Source organism: Phyllostomus hastatus, unplaced genomic scaffold (assembly GCF_019186645.2).
Source record: "Phyllostomus hastatus isolate PE091 unplaced genomic scaffold, TTU_PhHast_1.1 phas_contig_34, whole genome shotgun sequence".
NCBI lineage: Eukaryota > Metazoa > Chordata > Mammalia > Chiroptera > Phyllostomidae > Phyllostomus > Phyllostomus hastatus.
This window is the reverse complement of record NW_025333857.1, coordinates 61709014-61736953: the sequence shown is the minus strand read 5'-3', so window position 1 is coordinate 61736953 and position 27940 is coordinate 61709014. Positions and strand designations below refer to the sequence as shown.

Sequence of the window (27940 nt, the reverse complement as noted above, 5' to 3'; positions counted from 1 at the left end):
GACATCATACCGTGTATAGATCATTCTCATATGCACCCAAGCCATACTTTCATCAATATTACAACCACCTAAAGTTTAACCTTGTCTTCCTATTTTTGCTCCATAATTTCTCAACCTCCTTTCACAATTCCTCTGTCCTCTGTTGCCTGATTGCCCCCACCAGTGAAGAGCCATCACACAGATGGGTAAGGCGACTCAGCAGAGTAAGAACTGCCTCACATTAGCACACCTCCTCCAGCCTCGCTTTGTATCTGATCCTCTTTACTTTTAGAGACTCCGGCATATCAGCGCTACAGTGACTATGGAATGAACACCAAGAGAGCTCCAAATAGAGGAGACACAAAGTAAAAATTCACTTACAACTGCAGATAGTCAATAGAGTCGATTAGCAGAAAATACTAATAAGCTTGTTGTTTTTCTTTATTTACTTGTAGAAGAGAATTCCTTCAAGAAGATCAGGAACAACTGATTTAGATTCAACTCTCGGCTTCCAAGTCCCCATCTCTGCCTGAGAGTGAGACACCTAGGATCCTAGAACCCGAGAAACACCCAGCCAAACCCACCTCCGCCATGGGGGCTGTGACTCGGCTCCTGGCAGGCATCTGCCTAGCTTTTCTCGCCCTCAGGGCTGATGGAGGGGTGCTCAAGAAAGTCATCCGGCACAAGCGGCAGAGTGGGGTGAACATCACTCTGCCGGAGGAAAACCAGCCCGTGGTGTTTAACCACATCTACAACATCAAGCTGCCTGTAGGGGCCCAGTGCTCCGTGGATCTAGAATCAGCCAGTGGCGAGAAAGAGCTGGCCCCACCATCGGAGCCCAGGGAAACCTTCCAGGAGCACACGCTGGACAGGGAAAACCAGATCGTCTTCACCCACCGCATCAACATCCCCCGCCGGGCCTGTGGGTGTGCTGCTGCTCCTGACGTCAAGGAGCTCCTGAGCAGGCTGGAGGAGCTGGAGAACCTGGTGTCTTCCCTGCGGGAGCAGTGCACCATGGGAGCAGGCTGCTGTCTCCAGCCTGCTGAAGGTACGAGCTGGGGATGGCCTTGGCCCCTCACTGCACAAATGGGAGAAACGACGAGCGGGGTGGGGTCCATCCGTTGTTTCCACAGTGGGTTCCGGGGCAAACTAGCCCCACAGGGTGATCATTACAAAGAGACATTATGGTCAAATAAACGTAGAGAATGTAACCATCTCTATTCCGCTCTTGGTGACAAATGTTTCTCAGAGGAATTTGCAGGCCTCTGAAGTCTTGCTTCAAAAAAACCTATTTTACTTTAATTGCTAGTTTCTAAAACTTATTTGACCACAAAATATATACATTCCCTACCTCAAAACTTATGTACACATTATGAAATCCCTGACCCAAAGGCCATACTCTGAAAGGTACTGATATAGCCCCATTACCTCACCATACAAATAGGAAGCCAAGACCTAGAAGTAGGATGGGATTCCTCAAGGCTCTGAGATAAGTGGCCAAGTTAGGACTTCAACCACAGTATTGCACACCCTGATGCTGTTACAAATGCACAATGTTTCCCACGGCAGTATGAAGCCTGGGAATTGGAATAAATGCCCTAGCTGGGTGGCAACCATGAGGATGATCACCACTATGGCTGAGCCCCTTTTATGTACATGGCACTGTAATTCATTACCTAATTTAATCCTCCCGCCAACCCTTTAAGATGAGGTGGGACAGTCCCATTCTGCAGATGTAAGAACTGAGACTCAAAGAAGTTGCCCAGCTGACCCCAAGGGTAATGAGAGGCTGGAGCCGTGAACATGCCTGTATGCCGCCCAAACTCCCAGTCTTCCGCTACTGCCCGTCTGCATGCTTCACGAAGAAATGTTGCCACTTTGGATTCGTCCTCATTTCCATTCCCTGAAGTTGATAAAACTGCAAGAGCTTCAAGAGCTTTAAATCAGAGATGAAAATCTCTATTTATACCACTCAGAAAAAAATTACCATAAATTACTAGAACAAATTATTTTAAGAGTAGACCTAATCACCATAAGTACAGAATACTAAAGACATGCTCTGGGATTCTAAGGCAAAAAAAATTTTTTTTTCTTTATGCACAAATTAGGTTGTCTTCCACCTCTCAACTCCCTGGCAGAATAGATGAGAGCTCCACCATAGAATGAATTCTAAAAAGTGGGTGGAAATAATTGCCTAGAGAAGTGCTATCCAGTAGAAATATAATGTGAGCCATCTATGTAACCGTAGATTTTCCAGTGGCCAAGTTAAAGAAATAAAAAGAAACAGATAAGGATAATTCGAATCATCTATTTTGTTTCACCCAATAGAACTAAAATATCCATGTTTCAGCCTGTAATCCATATAAAAACGATTAAAGACACGTAACATTCTTTTACTCTAAGCCCTTGGAATTGGAATGTATCTGCCACTTCAGATACATCTCAGTGCAGATCAGCCAGAGTTCAATTGCTGAATAGCCACATGGGTCCCTCAGCCACCATACTACACAGCACAGGTGTACATTCTCACTTTTCAAATAAACTTTTTCAAAAAAAATTGCCTTCCTGCCTGCTGTAAGGAAGGGGATAAAACATATTAATGCAACTGTATTTGTGTGCAGAGAAAATGGAGTGAGTTTTATTGCTCCTCCTTGGGTTCCACGGGGATCACGCCAGTGGCCCCTGCAAATGGAGCTGAGACAGTCTTTAGACTTTAAAGAGCTGAAGGCATGTCAGCGCTGACCATTCCTCAGACGTGCCACTGCAGCCTCCGGGAAAGAGAGGGGGAAAAAGATAGAGCCTCGTGAGTTTTGTGGGGGCAGAGCCAAATTGCAAGTTGTGCTGACAGAATTAGAAAGCCACGACTTAACTGCCTCATTTCAGTTATGGAAAATTAGAAAGTGTTGGTCGCGTGAACCCCTATGACAATGTGAGTGAACCCAAAAAACCCATAAAGAGAACATTATGATGAGCACCACAGTCAGCTCCTGATGTCCCCATTTAACCTTGGTAGACCCCAGGGAAGTGCTCTGATGGTCCCATTAAACCGATGAAGAAACTGAGCTCCAGAAAGAGCCTAAAGCCCCTCCCAAAAGCAGCACAGAGATTGAGTCAAAGAATCAGAACTGGGTTCAGTTCAACAACGATCTCTTGGATGTCTCCTATATGCCCGACCTTGGTTGGACACCAAAGTAGCAACAGAGCCCTACATAACACGTTCCACAAGGCGGTGATCCATAACCACCTGCGGTTGTGGGACTATGTGAAAATGTGGTGGAAACTAGGGATCCTCTCCCTAGGGGTGGGAACAGACACACACACACATACCTACAAACCGAAGCACACACTGTCTTTGCATGGAAGTTACACATTTCAGAGAGTTCAAGTTAAGAATTCCTACCATCTGATTTCACACACTAAGCTTCTGGTTTTCAAGCCAGATGTGGCCCAGGGGTGCAACCGTGCTCTGGCTGAATTTGATTCTGAGTTTCGCAGGTAGAAACTGAGAAATTGGGCTGAGAGCCTCTGTTCTGTTTGTTGCAGGCCGCCTGGACACCAGGCCCTTCTGCAGTGGCCACGGGAACTTCAGCACTGAAGGATGTGGCTGTGTTTGTGAACCTGGCTGGAAAGGCCCCAACTGCTCTGAGCCCGACTGTCCAGGCAACTGCCACCTGCAAGGCCAGTGCCTCGACGGGCAGTGCATCTGTGACGAGGGCTTCACCGGGGAGGACTGCAGCCAGCTGGCCTGCCCCAGCGACTGCAATGACCAGGGCAAGTGCACGAATGGGGTCTGCATCTGTTTCGAAGGCTATACCGGCGCTGACTGCAGCCGGGAGGTCTGCCCGGTGCCCTGCAGCAAGGAGCATGGCAGGTGTGTGGACGGCCAGTGTGTGTGCCAGGACGGCTTTGCCGGCGACGACTGCAATGAGCCCCTGTGCCTCAACAATTGCTACAACCGTGGGCGCTGCGTGGAGAACGAGTGTGTGTGTGATGAGGGCTTCACTGGCGAGGACTGCAGCGAGCTGATCTGCCCCAAGGACTGTTTCGACCGGGGCCGCTGCGTCAACGGCACCTGCTACTGCGAAGAAGGCTTCACGGGGGAGGACTGTGGCCAGCTCACCTGCCCGCACGCCTGCCACGGCCAGGGCCGGTGCGAGGCGGGGCAGTGCGTGTGCCACGAGGGCTTTGCCGGCGTGGACTGCAGCGAGAAGAGGTGTCCCGCCGACTGTCACCACCACGGCCGCTGCACCGACGGGCAGTGTGAGTGTGACGATGGCTTCACGGGAGCTGACTGCAGTGAGCTCCGATGCCCCAACAGCTGTAGTGGCCACGGCCACTGTGTCAACGGGCAGTGCGTGTGTGACGAGGGCTACACTGGGGAGGACTGTAGCCAGCTGCGGTGCCCCAACGACTGCAACAGCCGGGGCCGCTGCATCGAGGGGAAGTGCGTGTGCGAACAAGGCTTCCAGGGCTACGACTGCAGTGAAATGAGCTGTCCCAATGACTGTCACCAGCACGGCCGCTGCGTGAATGGCATGTGTGTCTGTGATGATGGCTACACCGGTGAGGACTGCCGGGATCTGCGGTGTCCCAAGGACTGCAGCCACCGGGGCCGCTGTGTGGAGGGGCAATGTGTGTGTGAGGACGGCTTCACCGGCCGCGACTGTGCGGAACTCGCCTGTCCCAGCGACTGCCACGGCCAGGGCCGCTGCGTCAACGGGCAGTGTGTGTGCCACGAAGGCTTCATGGGCAAAGACTGCAAGGAGCGAAGGTGTCCCAGCGACTGCCACGGTCGAGGTCGCTGCGTGGATGGCCAGTGCGTCTGCCACGAGGGCTTCACGGGCCCAGACTGTGGGCAGCGTTCCTGCCCCAATGACTGCAGTAACTTGGGACAGTGCGTGGCAGGCCGCTGCATCTGCAACGAGGGCTACACCGGGGAAGACTGCTCGGAGGGTGAGTACTGGGGCTCAAACTAGCAAGATAAAGGCCACAACATCTGGTTTGTGTTGGAGAACTAAGTGTTATATTAAAACACACACATGCAAACTCTTTGAAGGGGCCCTGGTTATTCAACTCTTACAGGGCTACCTATTTGAGTCTAAGAGGCTCAGAGAGGTCATGGAATTCTCACAAGGACACACGGCGAATACATCACAGGGCTGACATTTGAGTCTGCCTAACTTCTCTGCACTGAGTTTGACACCTAGTAGCCAGTATGAAGTAGATGAAATGATAACCTCCCTTTTGCTAAGCATCAACCTTCTTTCCTACTTCCCACTGACATTGAACCAGTCAGAAACCAGATTCCTCTATTTGGCTGGGAATAAAAATTCAGCTAAATTAAATGGGCAGTGAGATTATATAAAACAAACTGTTTTACATGCACAATCAGCTAAAGACTGAATGCTGACTACTTACAAGGCAGGCCCGTCTCTTAATTAATCTTTTCTGTGCTGTCTTTGGTCCCAAGAAAGGTGAACTCCTTAAAGGAACACTACCCCTGCAGTTAGCACAAGACATGGTCTGTAGTACGTACACAGTAAAACATTGGTTGAGTGAAAACACAAAGAAGAGTGACATGTTCATGCTTAATAAGGACCTTCTTTGTACTTCTCTCATCCATCCATATTATGATTGTCATAATGGAGAACTGCTACCTTGATTAAAACTAATGGCAGATAAGAATAAACACATGGCTCTGAGTTTAATGTGGCCGAGGTGGAGAAGCTGGGTGGGAAGAACCCCAGGCTGGCAGGGAGATGTGAGTCCACATTTGATGAGATGTGCTAAGCTGGGCAGGTCCCTCTACTTCAATCACATCTAGAAAGTGAAAAAGTTGGGCCAGGTGAGCCCAAAACACCCTCCCAGGCTTGAAGTGCAGAGCAGGGAGCTAAGGTCAGGCTGCCCCTTCCCACGCAGATGGCCTGAATCTGAACCAGGGTCCAGGGAACGGAGAAGTCAGAGGAAACAGGTCACAAAGAACCCTCAAGGCTGCATGGCTGACCTGGAACTTCAGCCTGGTGGCAATGGATGGCCACCAAAGCTTTTATAGACAGGTCACAGCAGCCATTCCTTCATGAGTTCTGCATCTGAGAAGATGGAAGCTAGATTTCGGGCCTCTGTGGACTGCCAGTGGAAGAGAGGATTTATAGGAAACATGGCTGACCCCAGCTGTCCTTTCTCATTCCCATCAGTGTCCCCTCCCAAAGACCTCATTGTGACCGAAGTGACAGAAGAGACTGTAAACCTGGCCTGGGACAACGAGATGCGGGTCACAGAGTACCTTGTGATGTACACACCCACCCACGAGGACGGCCTGGAAATGCAGTTCCGGGTCCCCGGGGACCAGACGTCCGCCACGATCCGGGAGTTGGAGCCTGGCGTAGAGTACTTTATCCGGGTGTTCGCCATCCTGGAGAACAAGAAGAGCATTCCCGTCAGCGCACGGGTGGCCACTTGTGAGTGAGCAGAACCACCCTGGGCAGCCTCAATTGCCCCCTCTTGCCCAGTGCATGACTGTTCCCATGAGTCATCGCCTTGCCCCTGCCCCCCAAACTCCATGGCTGTCCTTTCATAGTTGCACCCATTAAGGCCCTGGAATCCAGTGAAGCCCACTGAATGTTTTCGTAAAGAAACTCCTCATATACTAACTCATTTAAGTCACAATAACCCTGTAAGATGGGAGCTATCGTTAATCTGTTTTACAGATGAGGAAACTGAGATTCTGTGATTATCTCATCCCAAATCACACAGTTAATAAGTGGCAGAGATGGGGTTTGAACCTTGGCAGTCTGGTTGCAGATTTATGCTCTTAAATGCTAGATTCTACTACTACATTCTTATGCAGCTCACTGTCTATATATATATATTAACACTGGAAACACAGGGTTCAAATTTTTCCTTTAAGAGTCCAACATCAGTATAATTTTCTTCATACCTGAAAAGCAAGTTGGGCTAGAAAGTGGTCTTTTTTTGTTTAATTGTAGTAACACTGGCTGCCATGTTAGACTCATGCTCCATGCCAGGGATATGCCCATGCATCTACATGCACCATACCGCTCAGCCCCCAGTACATTCCCAAGGGGCAGGCATGCTTACCTCCTTCTCTCAAGTGAAGAAACCGAAGCTTGGGGCATTTTGTGCAATTTGCCCAAGTACACAAAATTTGTAATTGAAGAACTTAAATTCTAGCCCAGGTCTGTCTGATTCCAAAGCCAGGAGTTTATATTATAAATCCTAATATATGTGCACATATTAGGTTTAACCCTATAAAATTTCCAAAACTTAATCATATGGTTTGTCCTAATACTCCTTTCATATGGCCTCACAGTAGACAGCATCCCAGAGGAGCCCTTGAATAGACTCCAGCTCGAATGATCAGCCCTTGACTGTGGCAGACACCGCCCTTGGAGTCAGTGGAGCAGGGCTATGGAGCCTCCACCACACTCGTTGCCATCCTTACCTCCTCTCTGTGCTTTCCCTGACAGACCTGCCTGCACCTGAAGGCCTCAAATTCAAGTCCATCAAGGAGACATCTGTGGAAGTGGAGTGGGATCCTCTGGACATTGCTTTTGAGACATGGGAGATCATCTTCCGGAATATGGTAGGGAGCACAGAGCAGCGGGCATGCAAGAGTCTAAAAGGTGGTCAAAGGCCACTGTAAACTTTCATATCAACGTTAGTTCCTTGACTTTTGGTGAGGGACAAGGCTGTAATTGGCCCTAGTGTGTTTGCATAGACATTTTAAGTGACTTTAAGAAGTCAATAAGCATAACACTTAGGGCTGAGAGCCCTGTTAGACCAGGGGCATCACACTCATTTTCACTGGGAGCCACATCAGCCTCACAATTGCCTTCAAAGGGCCGAATGTAACTTTAGGACTGTGTAAATGTAACTACTCCTTAACTAAGGACAAGGAGCTCAGCACTGCCCTGGGTAGAAACAAGGTGGAGGGCCGGATTCGGCCCACAGGCCTTGTGTTTGCCACCTGTAGCCTAGACAAAGAGACTTTAACTCTAGGTTTTAATTATTTCTCATAGTCTTGAAAATCTCTACTCAGAGGCAAAGAAGAGAGAAAATGGCCTCTGGGCCTGAAGTACATGCGAAGCAGGGTAGTGGGTTCCTGAGCTCAAGCCCAGGCTCTGCCACTAACTATCTATGTGACTATGAGACAATCACCCAACTTCTGTGATGCTGACTTCTTATTCTATCAGAAGAGAGAGTAAATCTGTGGCTCCAGAACTGCTCTGGCTCTCACATTCTGTCACTCAACTTGAGTGTCAAAGGGGTGAGCTGGGAAGTTTATGAGAGAAACACACTTGAGAAATGTCTTTATCATTTCTGTATCCTCAGCACCTACCAAACTGATAAGTAACTGGTTAGTGGATAGAAGAAAGAATAAAAGAGGAATGAATGAATGTGAAATGAATGCATTGTGTAAGTAAAGAGGCCGGCACCTTTTATAGGTCTTACCAGGGGGCCTCTATCTTTCAGAATAAGGAAGATGAGGAAGAGATCACCAAAAGCCTGAGAAGGCCAGAGACCACATACCGGCAAACAGGCCTGGCTCCTGGACAGGAATATGAGATATCTCTGCACATCGTGAAAAACAATACTCGGGGCCCAGGCCTAAAGAAGGTGACAACCACCCGTGAGTATCACCTTTAATATCACCGACACCATGATAAAGCCGATTGTAACTCAGGATTTCTGGTTAATAACATGCCCTCTTCCTAGTGCCTGTATCAAGTAGCTTTTGCTATAGAAAAACCAAGGCCAAATCTTAGTGGCTTAAAACAATAATCCTACACATTGATGATTTGAGGTTGTGCTCCACTCAACAGATTTTGTGTTCTTGACTGGGCTCACTTATGCACCTGTGTGGGCTGGGGGCTGGTGGGTCCAGGTTGGCCTCATCCAGAGTGATGCCTTTCTGCTCTACTGGTCCCTCAGCCTCCAGGATGCTACCCCAGCCCTGCTCTTATAGTAGCTAACCAGGTTGAAAACTGGCACTAATATTTTCTCAGAGCAAATCTCAAGGCCAGTCCAGGTGTAAGGGATAAGAAAACAGGTCCATCTCTTGAGGAGTATAGCTTCAACCTGATATTGCAAAGTGGCCAGGGTACAGGAAAATTGAGACCACTGCAAACAATCTACCACATCATCTAATTTAATATTTGCACCAGACCTGTAAAAGAGGTCGGGCAAATATCAATGGTATTATTTTTCAAGAGTAGAAACTGAGACTGAGAAACATTAAATTAATTTAATCAATACTACATGGTCAATACTGTCAGGACCACCATTTTAAGCCAGGGTCTCATTTTACTACATGAACCCCATTACCACCAGCATTGACTAGGCTCAGGTTTATGCAGAATGTTGACTCCATGTCTTCAACAGGAATCGAAACAAAAGGTTACTCGATCCTAATCAGGTCAGAACTTCTTGGAGGTAGAATAGGATTCGACACTGCTAGATCATCTGATGGGGGAAAAAAATCCAAACTTGGAGTTGTTCTACCAGAAAGCAACGTTTTAATAAATAAATGAATGAATGAATAAATAAATAAATAAAATTATTTTTCATTGCCATTTGATAAAACCTGTTTATCTTTTTTTAAAAATAACATATGTACCACCTGCTTAAGGAATTGACTCTTCTTGGCAGAGCATTGTTGGAAAGTTAAATCTTTCCACCAGCAGACTGCTGTTGGCTAATGACAAGAAAGAATCTCTTGCATTTAAATACTTGCATACTTTGTCTAGCTCAGAGCCAACTCATGGAATTGTCTCCTTTATAAACAAGCATTTCCATCATCCTGACAACGTCCCTCTGTGGTAGGTAGAAGGCAGGTACCAGCAGGAAAAAATCATTGGATCATCAGAAAGGCATAAAAAAGATCAAGCAAATACTTATTTGCTATATAAGACACACTGAGAATACAAAAGACCTTTCTTTCCTTGGCCCTTTTCTTTGTAATTTAAACATGGGGATTGGCTGCTTTATTTTCATCTTACTGCAGGACAAACATCCGAACGTTTGATGTTCCATAATCACATAAATATCAACACTGAGAGGCAGATATTTACCTGTTCACTTTGCTGCTACCTGAGCGATTTCTTTAGTTTAAAGAACCTTAAAGTTTTGGTGCCAGAACATTTTTTACTCTTTCCCTTTGATCTTTATAGAGTTTGTATTACAACCATTTTTGGCCCATGAATTTTTTTGAGAGGCCTTCGCATTTAGAGGAGAAAAGGCTTGGGCTTTGGACCCAAACAGTCCTGAGTTTGAATTCCAGGTTTACCACTCACTAGGACCTTGAGCAGTTTCACCTCTATAAAGCTCTGACCCACCATCTGGAAAATGGGTTCATTGTATCCTACTTGTGGAGTGGTCATGAGAGTTAAGACGTAAATGACAAAGCACTGTGCTGGGCACATAAGCATAGGGCAATGCTGGTCTCCTCGGTTCAAGCCTCCCAAATCTAGGGAGAGATCAGTGCCCTTGGCTGAATCCCAACTTCTTTAATAACAGAGCTGCTAAGGTAGATAGTAGGTGTGACGGGGGTGCTTGCTAGCCCCTGTCAGAACATGGGAGAGGCAGCTTCACTATTGAATTATAGCATCATTTACACTGTGCATTTTATGGGCTCATTATCTGTGAGCTGACACTAAGATGTCAACAACTGGAATTAAAGAAAAGAGATGGTAGGTTTCTCACAGTCAGCTATGAATAATTCCTTCTTTTCATTCCCCTTATAAAACCAAGCTCCTTTCATTTGCTATTGTTTCCTCAACCAATACTGAAAACACGAACTTAACTACTTTTTAAAATGAAGAAAGAAGGAAACATTGACTGAATGCCTAGCAAGTCTTCGTTTTAGGTATTTACTGAATGCCTGGAATGTTTTAGTGTTTGCACTGAAATTGTTTATGTAATTAAAAAAAATAGACTTAAGACATAAATGACAGAGCCTGACTCTATGCTGGGGATTAAGAAAAATCAAAGACCCTTTGTCTGAATGAATGAATGACCCTATCTAAATTGAATAATCAGTATACTTTGAATAAACTGTATAGAAATCTGTTGCATACAGAAAGAAAATTACACTATTAAAATATTCTTCCTTTTAATTGTGGTAAGAACATTTAGTATGAGATTTGCCCTCTAGACAAGTTTTTAAGTATATAATACAGTATTGTTAACTATAGGTACAATATTGTACAGCAAATCTCTAGAACTTAATCACCCTGATTAACTGAAGCCTTTTACCCTTTGGAGAGGGAATATCTGTTTACCTGATTGTAACAGGGTTACAATCTCATTAGGAAATGACCAATAAATGGGATTCTGAAGGGTAAGTAGGAGATTTTTAGATGGAGGACAAGCAATTGTGGGGAGCAGGAACCAAGGAACAGCCAGTGGAGAGGCCAGGAGGGGAGAAACAGCATGAATTGCTCTCAGAGCACTGAGCAGCCTGCTGTCGGAGCTCCCAAACCAAAGGGTGGACAGAGCAGGAGGTGAATAACAGGGCAGGAGGAAGGCCACGCTGAGGAGACAAGGAGAGGCAGCCATGACTTTCCTTCCTGAATCCTTTTCATCAAAAACAATTTCCCATATGCTGGTGAGACAGTCATTGCCTCAATTTCCGGTGCCATAATTCTAATGGAGAAGTTACCGACCATCCAGAGTGTTGCCTAGTTAAAAAGGCAGAAGAGACTAAGTCAATGTTTTTTAAATGAAGTAGCCCCAAGCTTGTTTCTTCAACTTATGAAAACAGTACTAATAATACTAACTGAGTAACAACCACCTATGATGTGGCTGCTGTGTCCCAGACTGCATGCTGGACGCTTTGCAAGCATTGTCTCCTTTACTTTGAGAAAAACAACAAACCCTACCAGGTAGCTGTCATCATCCCTACGTACAGCCTGTCAAACAGGCAACTGAGGCTCAGAAGAGAAAGTAAGGTTGAGTGGTCAGTACTACACCTGACTATACAGAGGTGGATGGCGACGGCTGCCTATGTGCTCCGCCCTGGCACAGCCCCCGCGGTCTCTGAAACAGCTCTGTCCTTTGCTGGTCACAGGCCTGGATGCTCCCAGCCAGATGGAGGTGAAAGACGTCACAGACACCACGGCACTGGTCACCTGGTTCAAGCCCCTGGCCGAGATCGATGGCATCGAGCTCTCCTATGGGATCAAGGATGTGCCGGGCGACCGCACCACCATCGATCTCACGGCTGATGAGACCCAGTATTCCATCGGGAACCTGAAGCCCGACACTGAGTACGAGGTGTCCCTCACCTCCCGCAGGGTCGACATGGCCAGCAACCCTGCCAAAGAGACCTTCACAACAGGTAAGAACACTCCGTCCCCCTCTGCACTGGGGTGTCTTCCCAGCTCCGTTTACAGCAAGAAACTACAAAGGGAATTTTCATTCCTTTAAATTTTATTTTCAAATATTGTACTGGTTGATTGATTAATTTTTCAGAGAAAAAAATACCCAAAGTAACCTTTCATAGCAATATATACACACACACACGTGTGTATATATACAAACATACACATACATACATTTATGTATATATACATATACATGCATATATGTGTATATACACACACATAGTTGCATACATAGAAGGTGCAGGTCTGACATTCTCAGACAAAAGTTCTAGTACAAAATTTTTAAATATAATTTTTAATAATAAAATATAGTATATGGAAAACATGAATGACAAAGATGCCTCCTAACCTCTTAGCCTATGGTATTTTTTTTAACATACCAAAGTGTCATCAGTCATCCAGTACATACTTTTTCAGAACTCAGTAAGCACTATGTGAGTTACTGGAAATGCACTGATGAACTCAACAGACCAGTTCTTACACTAATAGAGCTAATTTGTAAGTTTCCGTATAGTTTTTTTAAGCACAAAATCTGAGGAAAGCATGAATGACTCAAGTATCACATATATTAATAATGGGGAAAGGTGTCAAATATGTCATATTTGTTTGGATTGTACATCAGCTATTGAGACAGGTATGTGGGCAATTTTTCTCCAATGGTGAGAACTTTCACGTCTCAGCTTGAACTGTGAGACCCCCCCGAACCTGGTGTTTCCAATACAGATGTCCCTCCCCCTCCCACGCAGGGCTGGATGCTCCCAGGAACCTCCGCCGTGTCTCTCAGACTGACAGCAGCATCACCCTGGAGTGGAGGAACGGCAAGGCCGCGATCGACAGCTACAGAATTAAGTACGCACCCATCTCTGGAGGCGACCACGCTGAGGTCGAAGTCCCGAAGAGCCAACAAGCCACAACCAAGACCACACTCACAGGTGAGCTCCACATGGCAGACCCAGCCAGCCCCGGGACACGGCCCCATGTGGCAAACCTCCAGTGACAGAACACGGTACAGTTCCCAGCAACTCCTCTCCCTGGGATGTCAGTTAGTCTTGAGAGCATTCCAAACACTGAAAAATCATAGCCTCCAGAGAAGGGGGTGCATTTTTATGATCCTCTGAAAGGCTTTTCGATTTGAAGCTGAATTTCAACCTGTACATTCTCTCTTAGGCCTGAGGCCAGGAACTGAATATGGGATTGGCGTGTCTGCTGTGAAGGGGGACATGGAAAGCAATCCAGCCACCATCAATGCGGCCACAGGTGAGGCACACCGGACTCCTACTGCACCCCTCCGCCCTGCGCTGGCACTAGCAGACACAGGGCTCCGGAGGCAGAAAATCTGCTTTAAAAGAAACAGTAGATGCTCCAATGAGAAAGGAACCCCTAGGATCATCCAGCCCAGATGTCTAACCCCACAGTAACGTGAGCACACCACTCCCAAACGATGCCGACACTGCTCTCTCAGGAAACGGAGCAGCGGGTTTCTTTTTAGGAAAAATTGGAAACAGACTTTATAAGAAATCTACAAACTTTTTAAAGTTCATAACTCATTTCATGTTTTGTTTTGTTTTTTTAATGCCATTCACTAATGCAAACACATCTGCAGGGTTTCTGTTAGAACACACTAAGTTACTTTAAGTGGCAGGAGCACAGGTTAAGTCAGAAGTTGCTCTTACCCACTGCATCCTGAGGCTCTGACTTCTGGGTAAGGATGGTGAAGAGCTACCTGATTCGAAGCCCTTGCTTCTTTCTTCAAGGTTTTTCTTTTCTTCTGGAAAACATAAAAAAAAACCACTTTCCTCTATCTCTCTGCCAATCTCCTCCTGACATACCCCTAAATATTGTGAAGAAAAGGGAGGCCAGAGTGCAGGGGGGACATAACTCATGCTTCACTGAGCTTTCTCATTATGCAGGAGCCAATGCTGAGCACTTACATATTCTTTTTGAGCGTTTTATTTTAAGGTAACTGTAGATTCACATGCTGTGAAATAATATAGAGACTCCCCCTAAGCCCCTCCCCCAGCTTCCCCCAGTGGTAACAACTGTTTAATTATAAAACAATATCACCTGGCCGGTGTGGCTCAGTGGATTGAGTGCTGGCCTGTGAACCAAAGGGTCACCTGTTTGATTCCCAGCCTAGGGCACGTGCCTGGGTTTCAGGCCAGGTCTCCAGTTGGGGGGTGCACAAGAGGCAACCACACATCAATGTTTCTCTCCCTCTCTTTCTCCCTCCCTTCCCTCTCTCTAAAAATAAATAAATAAAATCTTTTAAAAAATCCTAACATTAAAAAAAAACACAATATCACAACCAAGAAACTGACATCAATATATTCAGATGTCGCCAGTTTTACACACACTCATCTGTGTGTATTAACTTCTATGCAGTTTTATCACATGTAGATTTTTGAATGGCCTGCTACAGTCAAGACCTGGAATAGTTCCATCATTGGGATCTCTCTTCCTTTTTCACAGCCATGACACCTCCCTCCCCGTCCCTAACCCTCAGCAATCAGTGATTTGTTCTTTATCTCTATAATTTTGTCATTTCAAGAATGCTACTTAAAAGGAATCATATAGTAGGCAACCTTTTGAGACTGACTTTCACTCAGCATAATTCTCTTGAGATCCATCCAGGTTGTTTTCGTATCAATAGTCAATCCCTTATAAATGCTCTTAATTGAGTAGCATTTCGTGGTATGGACGTCCCACTATATTCTTTTCAGTCTTCCACAAATCGGGTGAGGTAACGTGCAACAGCATTTACACAGGTGAAAGCTGGGACCCAGTTAGGTGAGTCTCCTGAAGCCACCCGGCCAGTCTACCGCGGGACGCGGGGCTGCAGCCCCGAGCCCGCTGACTTTCAGTCCCAGAAGCAGCCTGCCTCACAGCCTGCAGAGGGTTCATCTCTGTGTCTTCCTCCCAGATATGGACGCACCCAAGGACCTTCGGGTTTCTGAGACGACGGAGACCACCCTGACCCTGTTCTGGAAGTCACCATTGGCCAAGTTTGACCATTACCGCCTCAACTACAGCCTTGCCTCGGGCCAGCCAATGGAGGTGCAGCTTCCCAGAGACACCACTTCCTACGTCCTGAGAGGCCTGGAACCTGGGAAGGAATATTCCATCCTCCTGAGAGCAGAGAAGGGCAGGCACAGGAGCAAGCCCGCGCGGGTAAAGGCGTCCACAGGTGAGGTTAGCCCCTGAGCTCCCTGCAGACACTGTTGACTGAGAGGTTGGCAGACCCAGCTGCTGGGCTGTCTTCACACAAGAACACCAGATGGGAAGTCCTGCCACTTTCCCTACTCACATAGCCTCTACATGCCCCTTTGAAAGAGCTACTCACTTATCTTTTCCTTTTGTCGACTGACTAGGCAAAGTTCCCTTGCTGGGTAATCAATAGTGGTTTTCAACTATTTCTCCCTAGGAAAACTGAAACCATCGGGATTTCTGCTTGTTTTTGATTCTTTTTAAATTTTATTTTGTGCACTGTACAGAGTCTTTTAAATTGTTTGTTGTCCCCCTCCCCCTTTAGCCTAAAAATTAATTTACTTTTCATTTTATTTCTTTTCAAGATGACCATGATGGTGGTAATAATTCTTTGGTTATTTTTCATTAAATGTTTCTATTCCAGGTCTTTAGCTTTCCTCTAAGGTTACTGCAAATTTACATATGGTCCTTGGAGCCTTCCAAGGTACCCTTCTCATTTTCTCTTTTCTCTTAGTCATTAAGAGGGAATTTCATGGCCCCATGGTGGCAAATCTGACCTCCAGTGTCCCTTCTCACCCAGTCATTCCATACTTTGTACCTGCTGCCACACTTCCTCAGTAGCAAAAATGAAAAATAAACACATCATTTCTTCACATGTGAAAAATATGCACATATAATTTTGGCCCCCAAATATAAAAGATGTATAGTTGGAAAATGTTAATTCATCAGGGTTTGACAAATAATAGTCTGTAGTTTCAATGTAATTATTTCTTGAGAACCCACTTGAATACATTGTAGTGTGCTGATACTTGAGGGACAAGTGGGTCACGTACTTGGCATTGTCATTCTGGCTCCCATGCTCCTGCTCACAGACCTGAAGGCTAGACATTCAGAATGCTAGATGGGACTCAATCAAGGTAAGGGAGTGATGAGAAGAATCAGGAGCCATAAGAGAAAGTGTCATGGCAGAGCTGTTTTACTCTAGCTGACTCTCCATAAACAGAAAAGAGGTTGTAATGGACAAATTTGGAAGTGCCTTTGAGTCTTTTCCAAAGGTAAAAGTACCCTTTTTTGTACCCTCTGAAGGTACAAAATGTACTTTCAAAATTTGGAAATGGCTCTGAGTCTTTTCCAAAGGTAAAAGTACCTTTTTTTGTACCTTTTGAAGGTACATTTACAAGTACCTTCACCACCATATTATATAAATCTCAAATAACAGTCACTTAAGCAAAAGTTGGTCTCCTCTATAAAGTATGTCTGAGGTTCAGTGATTCAGGGATAGTTCCAAATTATCAGTGACTCCAGCTCCTACTCTCCTCATTTCTCCATTCTTGGCATCCATTCCCAAAGTCACCTCCATGTCACAGCATGGCTGCTGCAGTACAGCCTTCATATCTGTGTTCTAGGAAGCATAAAGGGGGAAAAAACAAAACCAAAAAAGAGTAGCTACTAGATGAGTCTTTCTGGAAACCTCACCAATGACTTCACATTTTATCAGCCATTCCAAGCTATAAGAAAGATAGTCTTCTGGCTGAGCATGTTGCTGCCCACATGAAAATATGGCTGTTTATAAGTAAGAGAGAGAGGGAAGGACTATTTGTCAGGCAAAAGGTAGCCCCTTCAGAGAGTCTAAAGTGAGCTCTGGTGGTCAAGTCTATGGATTGTGCATGGACTGCTTCCCTCCCAGCTCTGAGATGATCATCAAGGATCCTATGGAAAGGAAGCTTAGTCATAGGTGAGGGAGGGACAGAATAGAACCAGGAAGGATTAAATCCATGGTAAAGAGGTGAATGTTTCAGCTTGTTATAAGGTATCAAGGGATAACAAAGAATCAGAAAAACAAAAAATAGGAAATTCCTCCACCTTTTTTCTTCCTCTTCTTCCTTCTCCCCCTCTCTTCCTCTTTCTCTTTGCTCTTCCCTGAGTTTGACAAATACTGAATCATAGAGAGTTCCCTAGCTCCATCTAATCATATTACCTTGTAGCCACATTATCTCCTACCTCCAGTAGGGAAACACAGGCCTCAGAGGCTCAGAGAGATGAGAGCTTCCAAATGAACCACAGGCTGGAACTACTTTGTCTCTGACTGAGAGTCCAGTTTTGGCACCCCAAAGGCTCATGATTTCATCTCCCAGGCATGCCTCCTTAACGCTGTTTCACAGAAATCATGTTAGATATTTAAATACATTCTCCATTATAGAAAAAAAAAGGGTGCACAGTCCCTTTTATTGGTTCTTTACCCATTGTCTCCATAATATTTCTCTATAGCTTTCTCCATAGAATTATTTTATTTTATTAAAAGTGAGGTGGACATTTCTTTCCTTCTCCTGAATTCTGTCTTCCCAAGTCTCTTACATTTACTACAGCCAACAGTATACTACAAATGTGCTCTGTGCTAAGTTCTGGGGATGCTAGAGCAATTAAGACAGGTTTGTGCTCTGGGGAAGTCATGATCTAATAAACAGAAAACACGACACTCCCCTTGCTGTAAATGGGAGGCAGAGCATGCAGCAGGAACACAGAATGCCTTTGAGAATCAGGCCTAAAATGGGAGTAAGCTTTTGGACAGACACAGAGAGGCAAACAGGACTGTGTTGTGGAATATGTAAAGAAATAGGAGTCCAGGCTCCCGGCCTTTATAAGCATGTGGGAAAGAAAAAGAAACAGGAAAAGTGGGAGCTCTTGGGTAGATGTGTTATGTGGTTATGAGTCCTGAAATGTCAAAGGACTATAGGTTCTAACTTCAGAAAAAAGGGACTCCCAGTTCTGCATCACTAGATTCTTAAAAGCAGAAGTCTGCGAAGTGCCACTCATTGTCTGTGGGTTTTCCACAGAAGCTATGGAATTGGCTTCCCCAAAGCATTTTTCCCAGGGAATTCCAGGGTTCTAGCTGCAGAATTGAGCCAGAGTGAAAACCTTTTCCTTGATGTGGCACCAAATTAAAAGTATGCAGAATCTAGCTGCCAATCACACATGCAATAACATCCAAAGACCCTACCACAGACCGCACAACCCAACAGACTCTGGCCCTTTCTGTCTCTCTGACCCGGTTACCACCATTCATTCCCTTACTCATTTCCCCATTGTCACCTCAGCCTTCTCCCTGTTCCTTAAGTGTGCCAAGGCTGCTCCTTCCTACCTTAGGGCCTTTTCACATGCTCTTCTTGCTGCCTAGTTACCACTGTTCTCTTAGTTCTTCCCATGGCATCTTCCTCATTGCATTCAGCTCATGTGTTATCTCAAGAGCTGAATGCAATGTGTTATCTCTTTTCTGGCCACTGATATAAAATGGTGCCCCCATCCTGATTTACCCCTCCATGCATTCCAGGGTTCCTCTTGACACTTACCTGGCCTGATATTATCCAGGAATTGGTTTACTTATCTATTGTCTAGCTCCTACTACCAACCAAAATGTAAGGACTCTGCCTCTATCCAGCACTATATCCTCAGGGCTTTGGACACAGGCAAGCACAAGGCATGTGCTTTATGAGCATGTAGGGACCTCAGTTGTTTAAGCAGCTAGGGAAAAGGTCAAAGCTTCTCCTTGAGTGTTTTGTTCTTAAAAATAACCAGCTTAAAATAATAAATTTTCCAAAAAGGTATATTTTAAGGCAGCAAACTACTTAACACTTTATCATCTACAAGATGTTGGGAATCTAAAGATCTGAAATTGGCACAGCCAGAAATTCCTTCAGGCCAGCTGGTCAACCCACCATCAGCCCAGAAATGGGATTTCGAAATTCTCATTTCCCAGGCCCACTAACATTGTTCACAGGGTAGATGCCAGTGCACAGCTGGAAGAAAAAGACAACAGCCTTTTCATAAAGAAATGCCAGGAGATTGAGTATGGAACTATACAACAGAAATACTGGGCTTCCCGGGCAGTGAGCCCCCAGTGTGTCATTTGCTGTTGAGATGTACAGTCAACGTTTACTGTGGGAAGCCTCTTGGGCCCCACCTCAGCTCTTGTCTGCTGAATTTTATTAATATCAGTATATCCCTTTTTCTTATTCTTATCCCTCTTCTTTTAATTTATCTTTGATTTTATTCATTGATAAATGAATACTTATCTGACTAGCACTGGTTTAGTGAAAAGTTTTGGGTGGGATACCAAGGGCACCTGCTATAGAAATAGTCGCAGCACCATTCACTAAGTAGAAACTTGATTTTAAACTTGAAAGTATAATCTTCCTTGATTTACATACCTCCCTATTCAAAAGACAAAAGGATGGAAGAACAGCCAGAAATTTGGGTGGAAGTATTGTTACCATGATTATTAGTATTCACCAAGAAACATAACATTAGGTGAAATTACTCTCAACTGTATGAGCAGATGAAGCAGGACATGGGAGAGGGGAGCACGGTATAATGTAGTGCCAGTGGCATATAAAACACTGATTCAAGGAGAAAAGATGGCTCTCATCAGGAAGAGACCTTTTCCATGTGGGTCTCCTCTCCTCCCTCCATCCATCTTCACTGCCACAGTTTAATAGATAACCTGTAATCCCTTCCTCCCTGCCCAGTTAGGTCACTCTCATATCTCTTACAGCCTGGTACCTGAAAATTTCTTTCATGGGGAAAAATATGTTTTATGTCAGAATTAGAAGGAGAGCTTTAAAAGCTGCAAAGGAGAGAGTGACTTGATTCACATAAAGGGGGAAATCATCAATGTCAAGTTGCAGACCAGCAATTTTGAGAGGAGGAGGAGAAAAAAGAAGAAAGTGGGATAAGAAGGAGAGTTTATGAGCTATTGGATCAATTTCCTTAACCTTTAAGGTTTTGGTGAGGTTAGATTTGTCCCATGTCCCTTCATGCAAGAAGACTGCTGGGTTACTGTAAAGGGCATGCTCCTGAGTGTGGTTGTGCTGAAATCCCAAGGTCAAGGACATGATTGTTATGTCTGGAGCTCTGCTCCTGGCCTCACAAGGGCCAGTGCATTTAAGGCTGGTTTGAGCAGCTGTCAATACTACATAAATGAGAAAGCACAACTACATTCCAATAAAACCTGAATTTCATATATTTTCATATATTTTCATATATTTGAAGTACTTATTCCTCTTTGGATTTTTCCCCAACCACTTAAAAATATGAAAACTGTTGTCAGTGTGCCCATTACTGAAATAGGCAGCAGACCAGACTGGACCCTCAGATCATAGTTTGCAGACCCATGTTCTAACAAGATTTGAAGGAGTATACACTTTGCCAATATTAAACAATTAGAAAGAACAGTCCCAAGAACTTGGAAAGTCTGAATTCAATAGATTCTTGAAAAGAAACATTTTCCCCTCTGAAAGGATATCTTCAATCCAATTGCAAACTCAGATTTTTAAGTTAGAAGCCTGCTTTAATGGACACAGAGCTCATTTAAAATTAGCAAACAGTGTAAGGCATAAATAGAGGAGGGAAAAGATCTTTTAAGTGAACTCAAAGCAGTTCTTACTCTGCTTTTACAGGATCCATTTCCAGAGAAAGTACTTTCTTCCTAGATCATGCAAAGTCCATTTAAGTCAGCCCTGGGCATGTTGTAACTCTGAATTGTATACATTCAGACAAGAGAGTTAAGCTGCACTTCATGTGTGTGCTCAGGAGGTGGAACACAGGGCACATCCCATTTTAATTATTTCTCCTAGGGCCTCAGTCTTTCTGTCTAGTAAGCGACAGTTTTCTACAGACACACCGCCTTGCTCAGCTCAGCCTTACTTGTACTATATTCATTTATCTCTCAGCTTCCTGAAGTTGTTTATGTAAGCCAATCTGAACCCCGGAAACTGACAAAAATTCCAACACAAAGAGACAATAATATAGAGGAGTGAAGGAAAGGCAGGACATCTAAGAGGAGCCAATTTTCTAAAAATACAGGAGGCTGGACAGCTCAGACCAAGAAATCAAGGAATAACCGAAGGAATGGAGGAATAAACTGAAACCAAGAGCAGTAATAACATAGACCACAGGTCAACAGGAAAATACCATTTTCAAAAGACAAGACCAAATATGCAACCAGGCAAAACAAGTATTACATTGATGTTTCTGTTGTTGTTTTGCAACAGCACCTTTCGAGGACGCATTCAGGGACATGGTCGGTGACACACAGCACTCAGGCCCCCCGTGGCCTTTCAGCACTGGCAGCCAGGGTGCCATTTGGGGGTTCCCACGAAGCAAGCATGTTGAGGCATGGTTTAACTGACCCCATCTCTGTCATTATTCAGACCACACCCCTGAACTGGAAAACCTCACCGTGACCAAGGTTGGCTGGGATGGCCTCAAACTCAACTGGACCGCAGCTGACCAGGCCTATGAGCACTTTGTCATTCAGGTGCAGGAGGCCAACAAGGTGGAGGCAGCTCAGAACCTCACAGTGCCTGGCAGCCTGCGGGCTATGGACATCCCCGGCCTCAAGGCTGCCACCCCTTACAGAGTTACCATCTATGGGGTGATCCGGGGCTATAGAACACCAGTGCTCTCCACTGAGGCCTCCACAGGTACCTCTTACCTTTCTGTCTATAGCTTCTGTTTTTTCCAACAGGAAACTGCCCAAGGATAATCGGTGGCAACTTGCTTTTGGATGGACTTATTCTGCCCCAGGTTATAGCGCTATGGTGTGTGAGAATGGGGAGCTGTGAGGCTGCAGGGCTCCAGGGGCAGCTTCCACACTGACCCCCATGTGGGCAACGCCCTTTGGAGTTCCACAGAGTCCAGCCTGGGGGTTACACTCTCAGCCCAAAGGCAAGGACGATCAGCTTCACAGACTCCCTCCTGCTAAGGGGCATTAAAGCATTTTATTTAAAAGGAAAAAATTAATTTCCTTGTCTACTGGAGGTTAGGGCTATTCCTTAATGAAATAAGATAACGAATCTTTTCCTACACCTTGCCTCCTTTGCTCTATTTTGCAAATTTAGGAAGCTGCATGATGCACCTTTACGTAAAGAAAGTCACTTTTTTTTTTTTAAGTCACATAATGCCTGTTCTTGTGTTACAGAGCCCCTGGATCGTGTGTGATTTGATTATTAAGCTGGTTCTTTGTCCTTCTCCAGGGGAAATTCCCAGTTTGGGAGAGGTCACCGTGTCCAAGGTGGGCTGGAGCAACCTCAAGCTCAACTGGAGTGCTCCGGAAGGAGCCTACGAGCAGTTTTTTATTCAGGTGCAGGAGACTGGCTCGGTAGAGTCGGCCCAGAACCTCACCGTCCCGGGAGGGCTGAGGTCCGTGGACCTGCCTGGGCTCAGAGCAGCCACTCATTACAGCGTCACCATTCGCGGGGTCACTCGGGACTTCAGCACAGCCCCTCTCTCTGTTGAAGTCTTGACAGGTATTCTAAACTAACTCATTAATTTTCTTCCTCCCATTGTCTCTTCTCAGGAGGGATCAAAACTCTTCCCTGCTCTAAACAGGGTTCAGCCCCCCACCACCTTGGGGAAAACCTGTGAATCACCCCTGCTTCTGTCTCAGTGTCATATTCCTTATATGGCCAAGCCCAAGTTGTAGCATGGTAGCCAGTCCCATGAGAAATTCCATGTACTTTTCCCTTACAAAAGTGAAAGGTGACTTTTCTTTCAAAGCAAGTTTCAGTGATAATATTTAAGAAGTTGGAAAGCACAATTTGCAAGTAGAAAAAAGTTTGAGCTCATTTTAAGAACATATCAAAAGACTCCCCAAAGCCCCATGGGTATGTCAAAAATAGAAATTGTGAACAATCCCTAGAGCTCTCTTTCACCCCCAACGCCCGAAGAGAAAAAGCTTGGCTTTAATGCTGGCTATTCGAGTGTGCTCAGCAGCTGCTGTGGAGAGATTATGTGTCTGTAACCAGCACTGTCTAGACAACTCATCCCAATCCTCACCAAAATGCCATCCAACGTGCAACAGGCTTCTCTAGTAACTCAGCAATTCTATGTCCTTGTGCAGAAGAGGTTCCAGATCTGGGAAACCTCACAGTGACCGAGGTTAGCTGGGATGCGCTCAGACTGCACTGGACCACCCCAGAAGGGATCTATGAGCAGTTTGTCATTGAGGTCCAGGAGGCTGGCCAGGCCAAAGAAGTTCACAGCCTCACCGTTCCTGGCAGCCTGAGCTCCGTGGAAATCCCAGGCCTCAGGGCTGGTACCCCTTACACAATCACCCTGCACGGCGAGGTCGGGGACCGCAGCACTCGACCCCTTGGTGTGGAGGTCACCACAGGTATATGACCCCCCTGTCTGACCGGGACTGTGATTGAGGCAGCCTGTCTTTGGAACACAGAAAACTCCCCTCGTGGCAGAGCCTGTCTCGGTGTTGTGGAGAGGCAGCGTAGACACAAGCTGTAACTCAGGAAGGTCTGGGTTGGAGTTCCACCTTACTGGTTGAATATTCTGGGGAGGGTGGATTATGTCCCATCTCTGAGCCTGCTTTTCTCACCTTCCAATTGGAGATAAGACCTCTACTGCAGAACACTGTCAGGAGCGGGAAAATGAGATCATGAAAGTGCTCAGTGAAGTGCCTATCCTTTAATAAATATTGACTGGCAAATGCCTAAATTTACCAGGTAGCAACATACCATAATAAAAACAGCATAAACAGTAGGGCTGGGGCACAAGAATAAGGTCAGAACTTTCTAGAGAACTCTAATCGTCCGTGGCCTCAGTCATCCAGCTAATAGCCAGGTCTCTACAGAACAACCTTGGAAATGATGTAGTCATCTTCGAAAATCACCAAGCCTCTCTCTTCTCCAACAGCCACTCAGGGCAGGAACATTTCCCCGAAAGGGCAGCCACATTTGACTCCCATGTTTTGGAGGAGGAAAATCAATTTGTCTCAATTTGTCCCCTGAAAATATGCTGCTTCATCTGTTACCAAAAACTTCACACTGGTCATGAGGTTTCTAGAAACTTCTTAAAAAGGAGCTATGGGAAAATGGGCCAGATATTTGGTAGGAAGGTTTTTATGGTGAGCCTTAAACTCATGATATTTTCTAGATTATGTAGTCTGTTTTGATACCACCATCCAAATAATCTAATTTTAAAAACTGTTTTTCTTGTGCACATATAACACATATATTTAGTCTTTGCTAGAAACTGCATGCAATTCCAGAAATAAGAAAGGTAATGATGCAGCCCCACAAGCTGGCCAGGTTGTCCCTGTCCTGTGTTTCCTAGAGCAGCTTCAAACCAAACACGTGTGAAAGGGGCCTTTGAGACCTGTGCAATCTGGATGCAGGATGCTAATGGTCTACATCTGTAGTTTGTAAACTTTTGCTTTTAGCAGCAGAACTCCTTTGTACATCAAATCTTGCAAGGAACCCCATTTATGACAATTAAATGACCAGCTTCCTTCCTAGCTCTTGGTGAGCTGCCTAGACCCAGGGCCCCAACCCAGTTCTTGCAAAAAGATACCAGGTCTATGTAGAACACAACTGGAAAACAGTCCCTCTGAATGGACAAGTTTGCTCAGACTCTCACAGTAAAATTCCTGCAGTTATTTTCATTTCTAACTTTGAATCCACAGCCACTTCAGCTTTAGAAAGAGAGACTGAGAGATTTCATTTAACCTTGAGAAACAGGGGCTTTTTTGACATTTGAACCTAAACTTTCTAAGTAAGCAATAATAACTACATTAAATTCCTTCCATACATTGTAGAAAAATAAATAGCAGGTTCTGTTCTGCACCATTTACCAAGCAATGATCACTTGGAAGTTAAAGTGGGCCCTCACTTCCCACAAAGGGCCTGGCTTCATGATGCAGGCATTCTTCATTCAGACACAAAATACTAGCAGAAGACGGTGGAAGGGAAAGCACCAGTCCAAGAATACAGTACAGAACCTTTGATCAATGAAAGCTGAGAAAAGTCCAGAGAGAAAACACCAGACCTGTCCAAACCTGAAGCTTTATAAACCCAGTCAGATAGCACAGGTCCAGCAATGAGATGATCTCTTCAAGGTCAAGTAATCAAATGAAGCAAGGAATTCTCTCCAATATAACCAAGAATTTGCAACGGGGAAACACTGTTAACCAAACTGAAGGGAGTTGTTTGCCCGTGCATGTCAAAGCCCACTAAGACGCAAAAGGGGGGTTGCAGCAAAGAAAGTCAAGGTTTATTTAAGGAAACAGCACCAAGCCTATGAGCTAATGCTCTTAAACCTGGCTCCCCGTGGCTTGTAGGGGATGGGTTATGTAGGGGGGAATCATCAATCACAGCAACTAATGGAATCAGGATTGTGGGTGCTACTGATTGGTCAGGGCCAGGGTAGGGAGTAGCTGATCAGCGCATCTGGTGCTGATGTCAGCTGTGGCACTGTTCTGTCTGGCTTCGAAAGGATGTGGGCAGTAGGGTTGTTCCACCCGCACGGGTCTGGGGCTGACACAACACTGAGGTCAAGATGTTATCTTCAGCAGAAACTCTGTTCTCCTGATCAACAAACCTGAGGCTTTGTTCTTTAAGGAGGTTTGATGCTGACCAGAACCTAACTGTCCTGAGGGCTTAATGAGAAGGGAATGGATAGGCAGTATGTGTGGAGGAGGAAGATCGGTCAAAAGAAGGCAAATGAGTCATAGTGCTATTAGACAGGGCAAAGCTGCTTGAATTAAGGAAAAAGTCACATTAAAGAAATGAAGTTCCTGTGCAGTTACATCAAAACAAGGATGTGTCTGTTAGGCTGTCACTTACTTACCAGGCACTCAGTATGTGTCAGGTAGGATACTCAGAGGTTTATAAATAGCACCGGTTAATCATCGCACAATCCAGTGAAATGGTACGGTCAGTTCCTTTTAAAGGTGGGAAAAGTGAGGCTCAGAGATGAGTTGGTGACCTGCCAAGATTAGGCAGCTAGCAAACATCAGTGTTGGAATTCTAACCAAGGCCCAGCTGCCTCCAAAGCCTACACTTTTAAACATTCCTATCTCCTTCAGCCTGACCCACAGTCCCACCTTTTCGAATTGTCCTTTAAGCTCTGGCTGTGCCCGCTCAGAGACAGGCAGGTTGTGCAGTGGTCAAGATGGCACTGTCATCTCGGGGACGGACAGTACAGATTTTCAACTCCTGAAACAAAAAGCTGTGGCCAGGTAGCACAGTTCTAACTGGAAATACCCAGAGACCAAAAATGACCACAGACACACACATGCACGTGCACACACACAAACACACACACACACACACACACACACACACACACAAAATATTCTCCCACCCCTTTCTCTCTTCGCTGGGCTGTGGGACGTTTGGTTTCTTCATTTTTGGTTTACAGAACTGACAAATACCTCTCTGTCCTTCTTCAGAGGAGCTCCCCCTGCTGGGAGGCTTAGCCGTGACTGAGGTTGGCTGGGATGGCCTCAAACTCAACTGGACCGCAGCTGACCAGGCCTATGAGCACTTTGTCATTCAGGTGCAGGAGGCCAACAAGGTGGAAGCAGCTCAGAACCTCACGGTGCCTGGCAGCCTGCGGGCTATGGACATCCCGGGCCTCAAGGCCGCCACCCCTTACAGAGTTACCATCTATGGGGTGATCCGGGGCTATAGAACACCAGTGCTCTCCACTGAGGCCTCCACAGGTACTTTCCTCTCCATGTAGATGCCCTCCCCCCAGGTCCCTTCTTTCTCTCCAAGAGATCAGGGAGTCAGCTTCTCTCCACGTCTGAATCCTTTCCATGCGCCCTGTAGCTGCTGGCCATGCATGGTCAGAGACCTCCCTATGGCCTGAGCCTTGGTCCAGATGCCTTTGCTATCTCAAGAATGAGCAATATAGGTGTTACCTTTTCTGAGCTTCAGCTTCCAGCCTCTCCCAGACTTTATCTACCTAATTCTACAACTACGTCTCTCATCTCTATGGAATGATGCCTTTCTGGTTTAGAAGACAGACTGAAAGTTTTAATTCTCCTCTCTAGTGCTTGGATATAACTAAAAGCCAACCCTTCCCCTCTGTGAGTGCTGGTGGAGTACAGATTGTTTACTTCAGAGAGTATTTTTGCTGGTTGGAAATGGTGCTTTACTATCCTGAACACCTCAAGGGTAGGAGCGCTGTCGTTCTTGCATTAAAAAAATGTTTTCATTCAAATGTTTCTTTAAAATGCACTGAGTAAAATAAGGCAACTGAATTACTCTCTGCTGGGCAATTGTCTCAGTTACTGAGTCATTGTTAGAACACCAAATTAGCAAATAGCTAGAGCAACAAGGGAGGGAAAAAATATCACACAATTATGACTGGGGATAGTACCAACGAAAAAGCCGTTCATTAACAGAAGTACACACAGCAGCATCTGAAGCAAGGAACGTCTCAGGCTATGAATGCCAGAGATCCAATGCCCATTTCGCTCTTTTAATCAAGAGTTGCTCCCCCGCATGCTGGCCTTTGGACGGCACACTCCCAGCTCAGACCCAGGACAGTGCCTTGTA

At 45.5% G+C, this 27940-nt stretch overlaps 1 protein-coding gene across 4 annotated transcripts in view; it reads left to right on the top strand.

Moving 5' to 3' along the window:
* Positions 1–27940, top strand: part of TNC (tenascin C) — a 97311-nt gene that overhangs the window by 34637 nt on the left and 34734 nt on the right. For all 4 annotated transcript variants that reach the window (XM_045840664.1, XM_045840663.1, XM_045840661.1 and 1 more), the window contains exons 2-14: positions 435–1027; positions 3523–4932; positions 6174–6437; positions 7467–7582; positions 8473–8629; positions 12068–12337; positions 13130–13315; positions 13551–13640; positions 15304–15567; positions 21794–22066; positions 22619–22891; positions 23485–23757; positions 26827–27099. In XM_045840664.1, coding sequence (XP_045696620.1) covers positions 571–1027; positions 3523–4932; positions 6174–6437; positions 7467–7582; positions 8473–8629; positions 12068–12337; positions 13130–13315; positions 13551–13640; positions 15304–15567; positions 21794–22066; positions 22619–22891; positions 23485–23757; positions 26827–27099 — 4306 coding nt within the window. In that variant the 5' untranslated portion in view covers positions 435–570. The remainder of the gene's footprint in view (positions 1–434; positions 1028–3522; positions 4933–6173; positions 6438–7466; positions 7583–8472; positions 8630–12067; positions 12338–13129; positions 13316–13550; positions 13641–15303; positions 15568–21793; positions 22067–22618; positions 22892–23484; positions 23758–26826; positions 27100–27940) is intronic.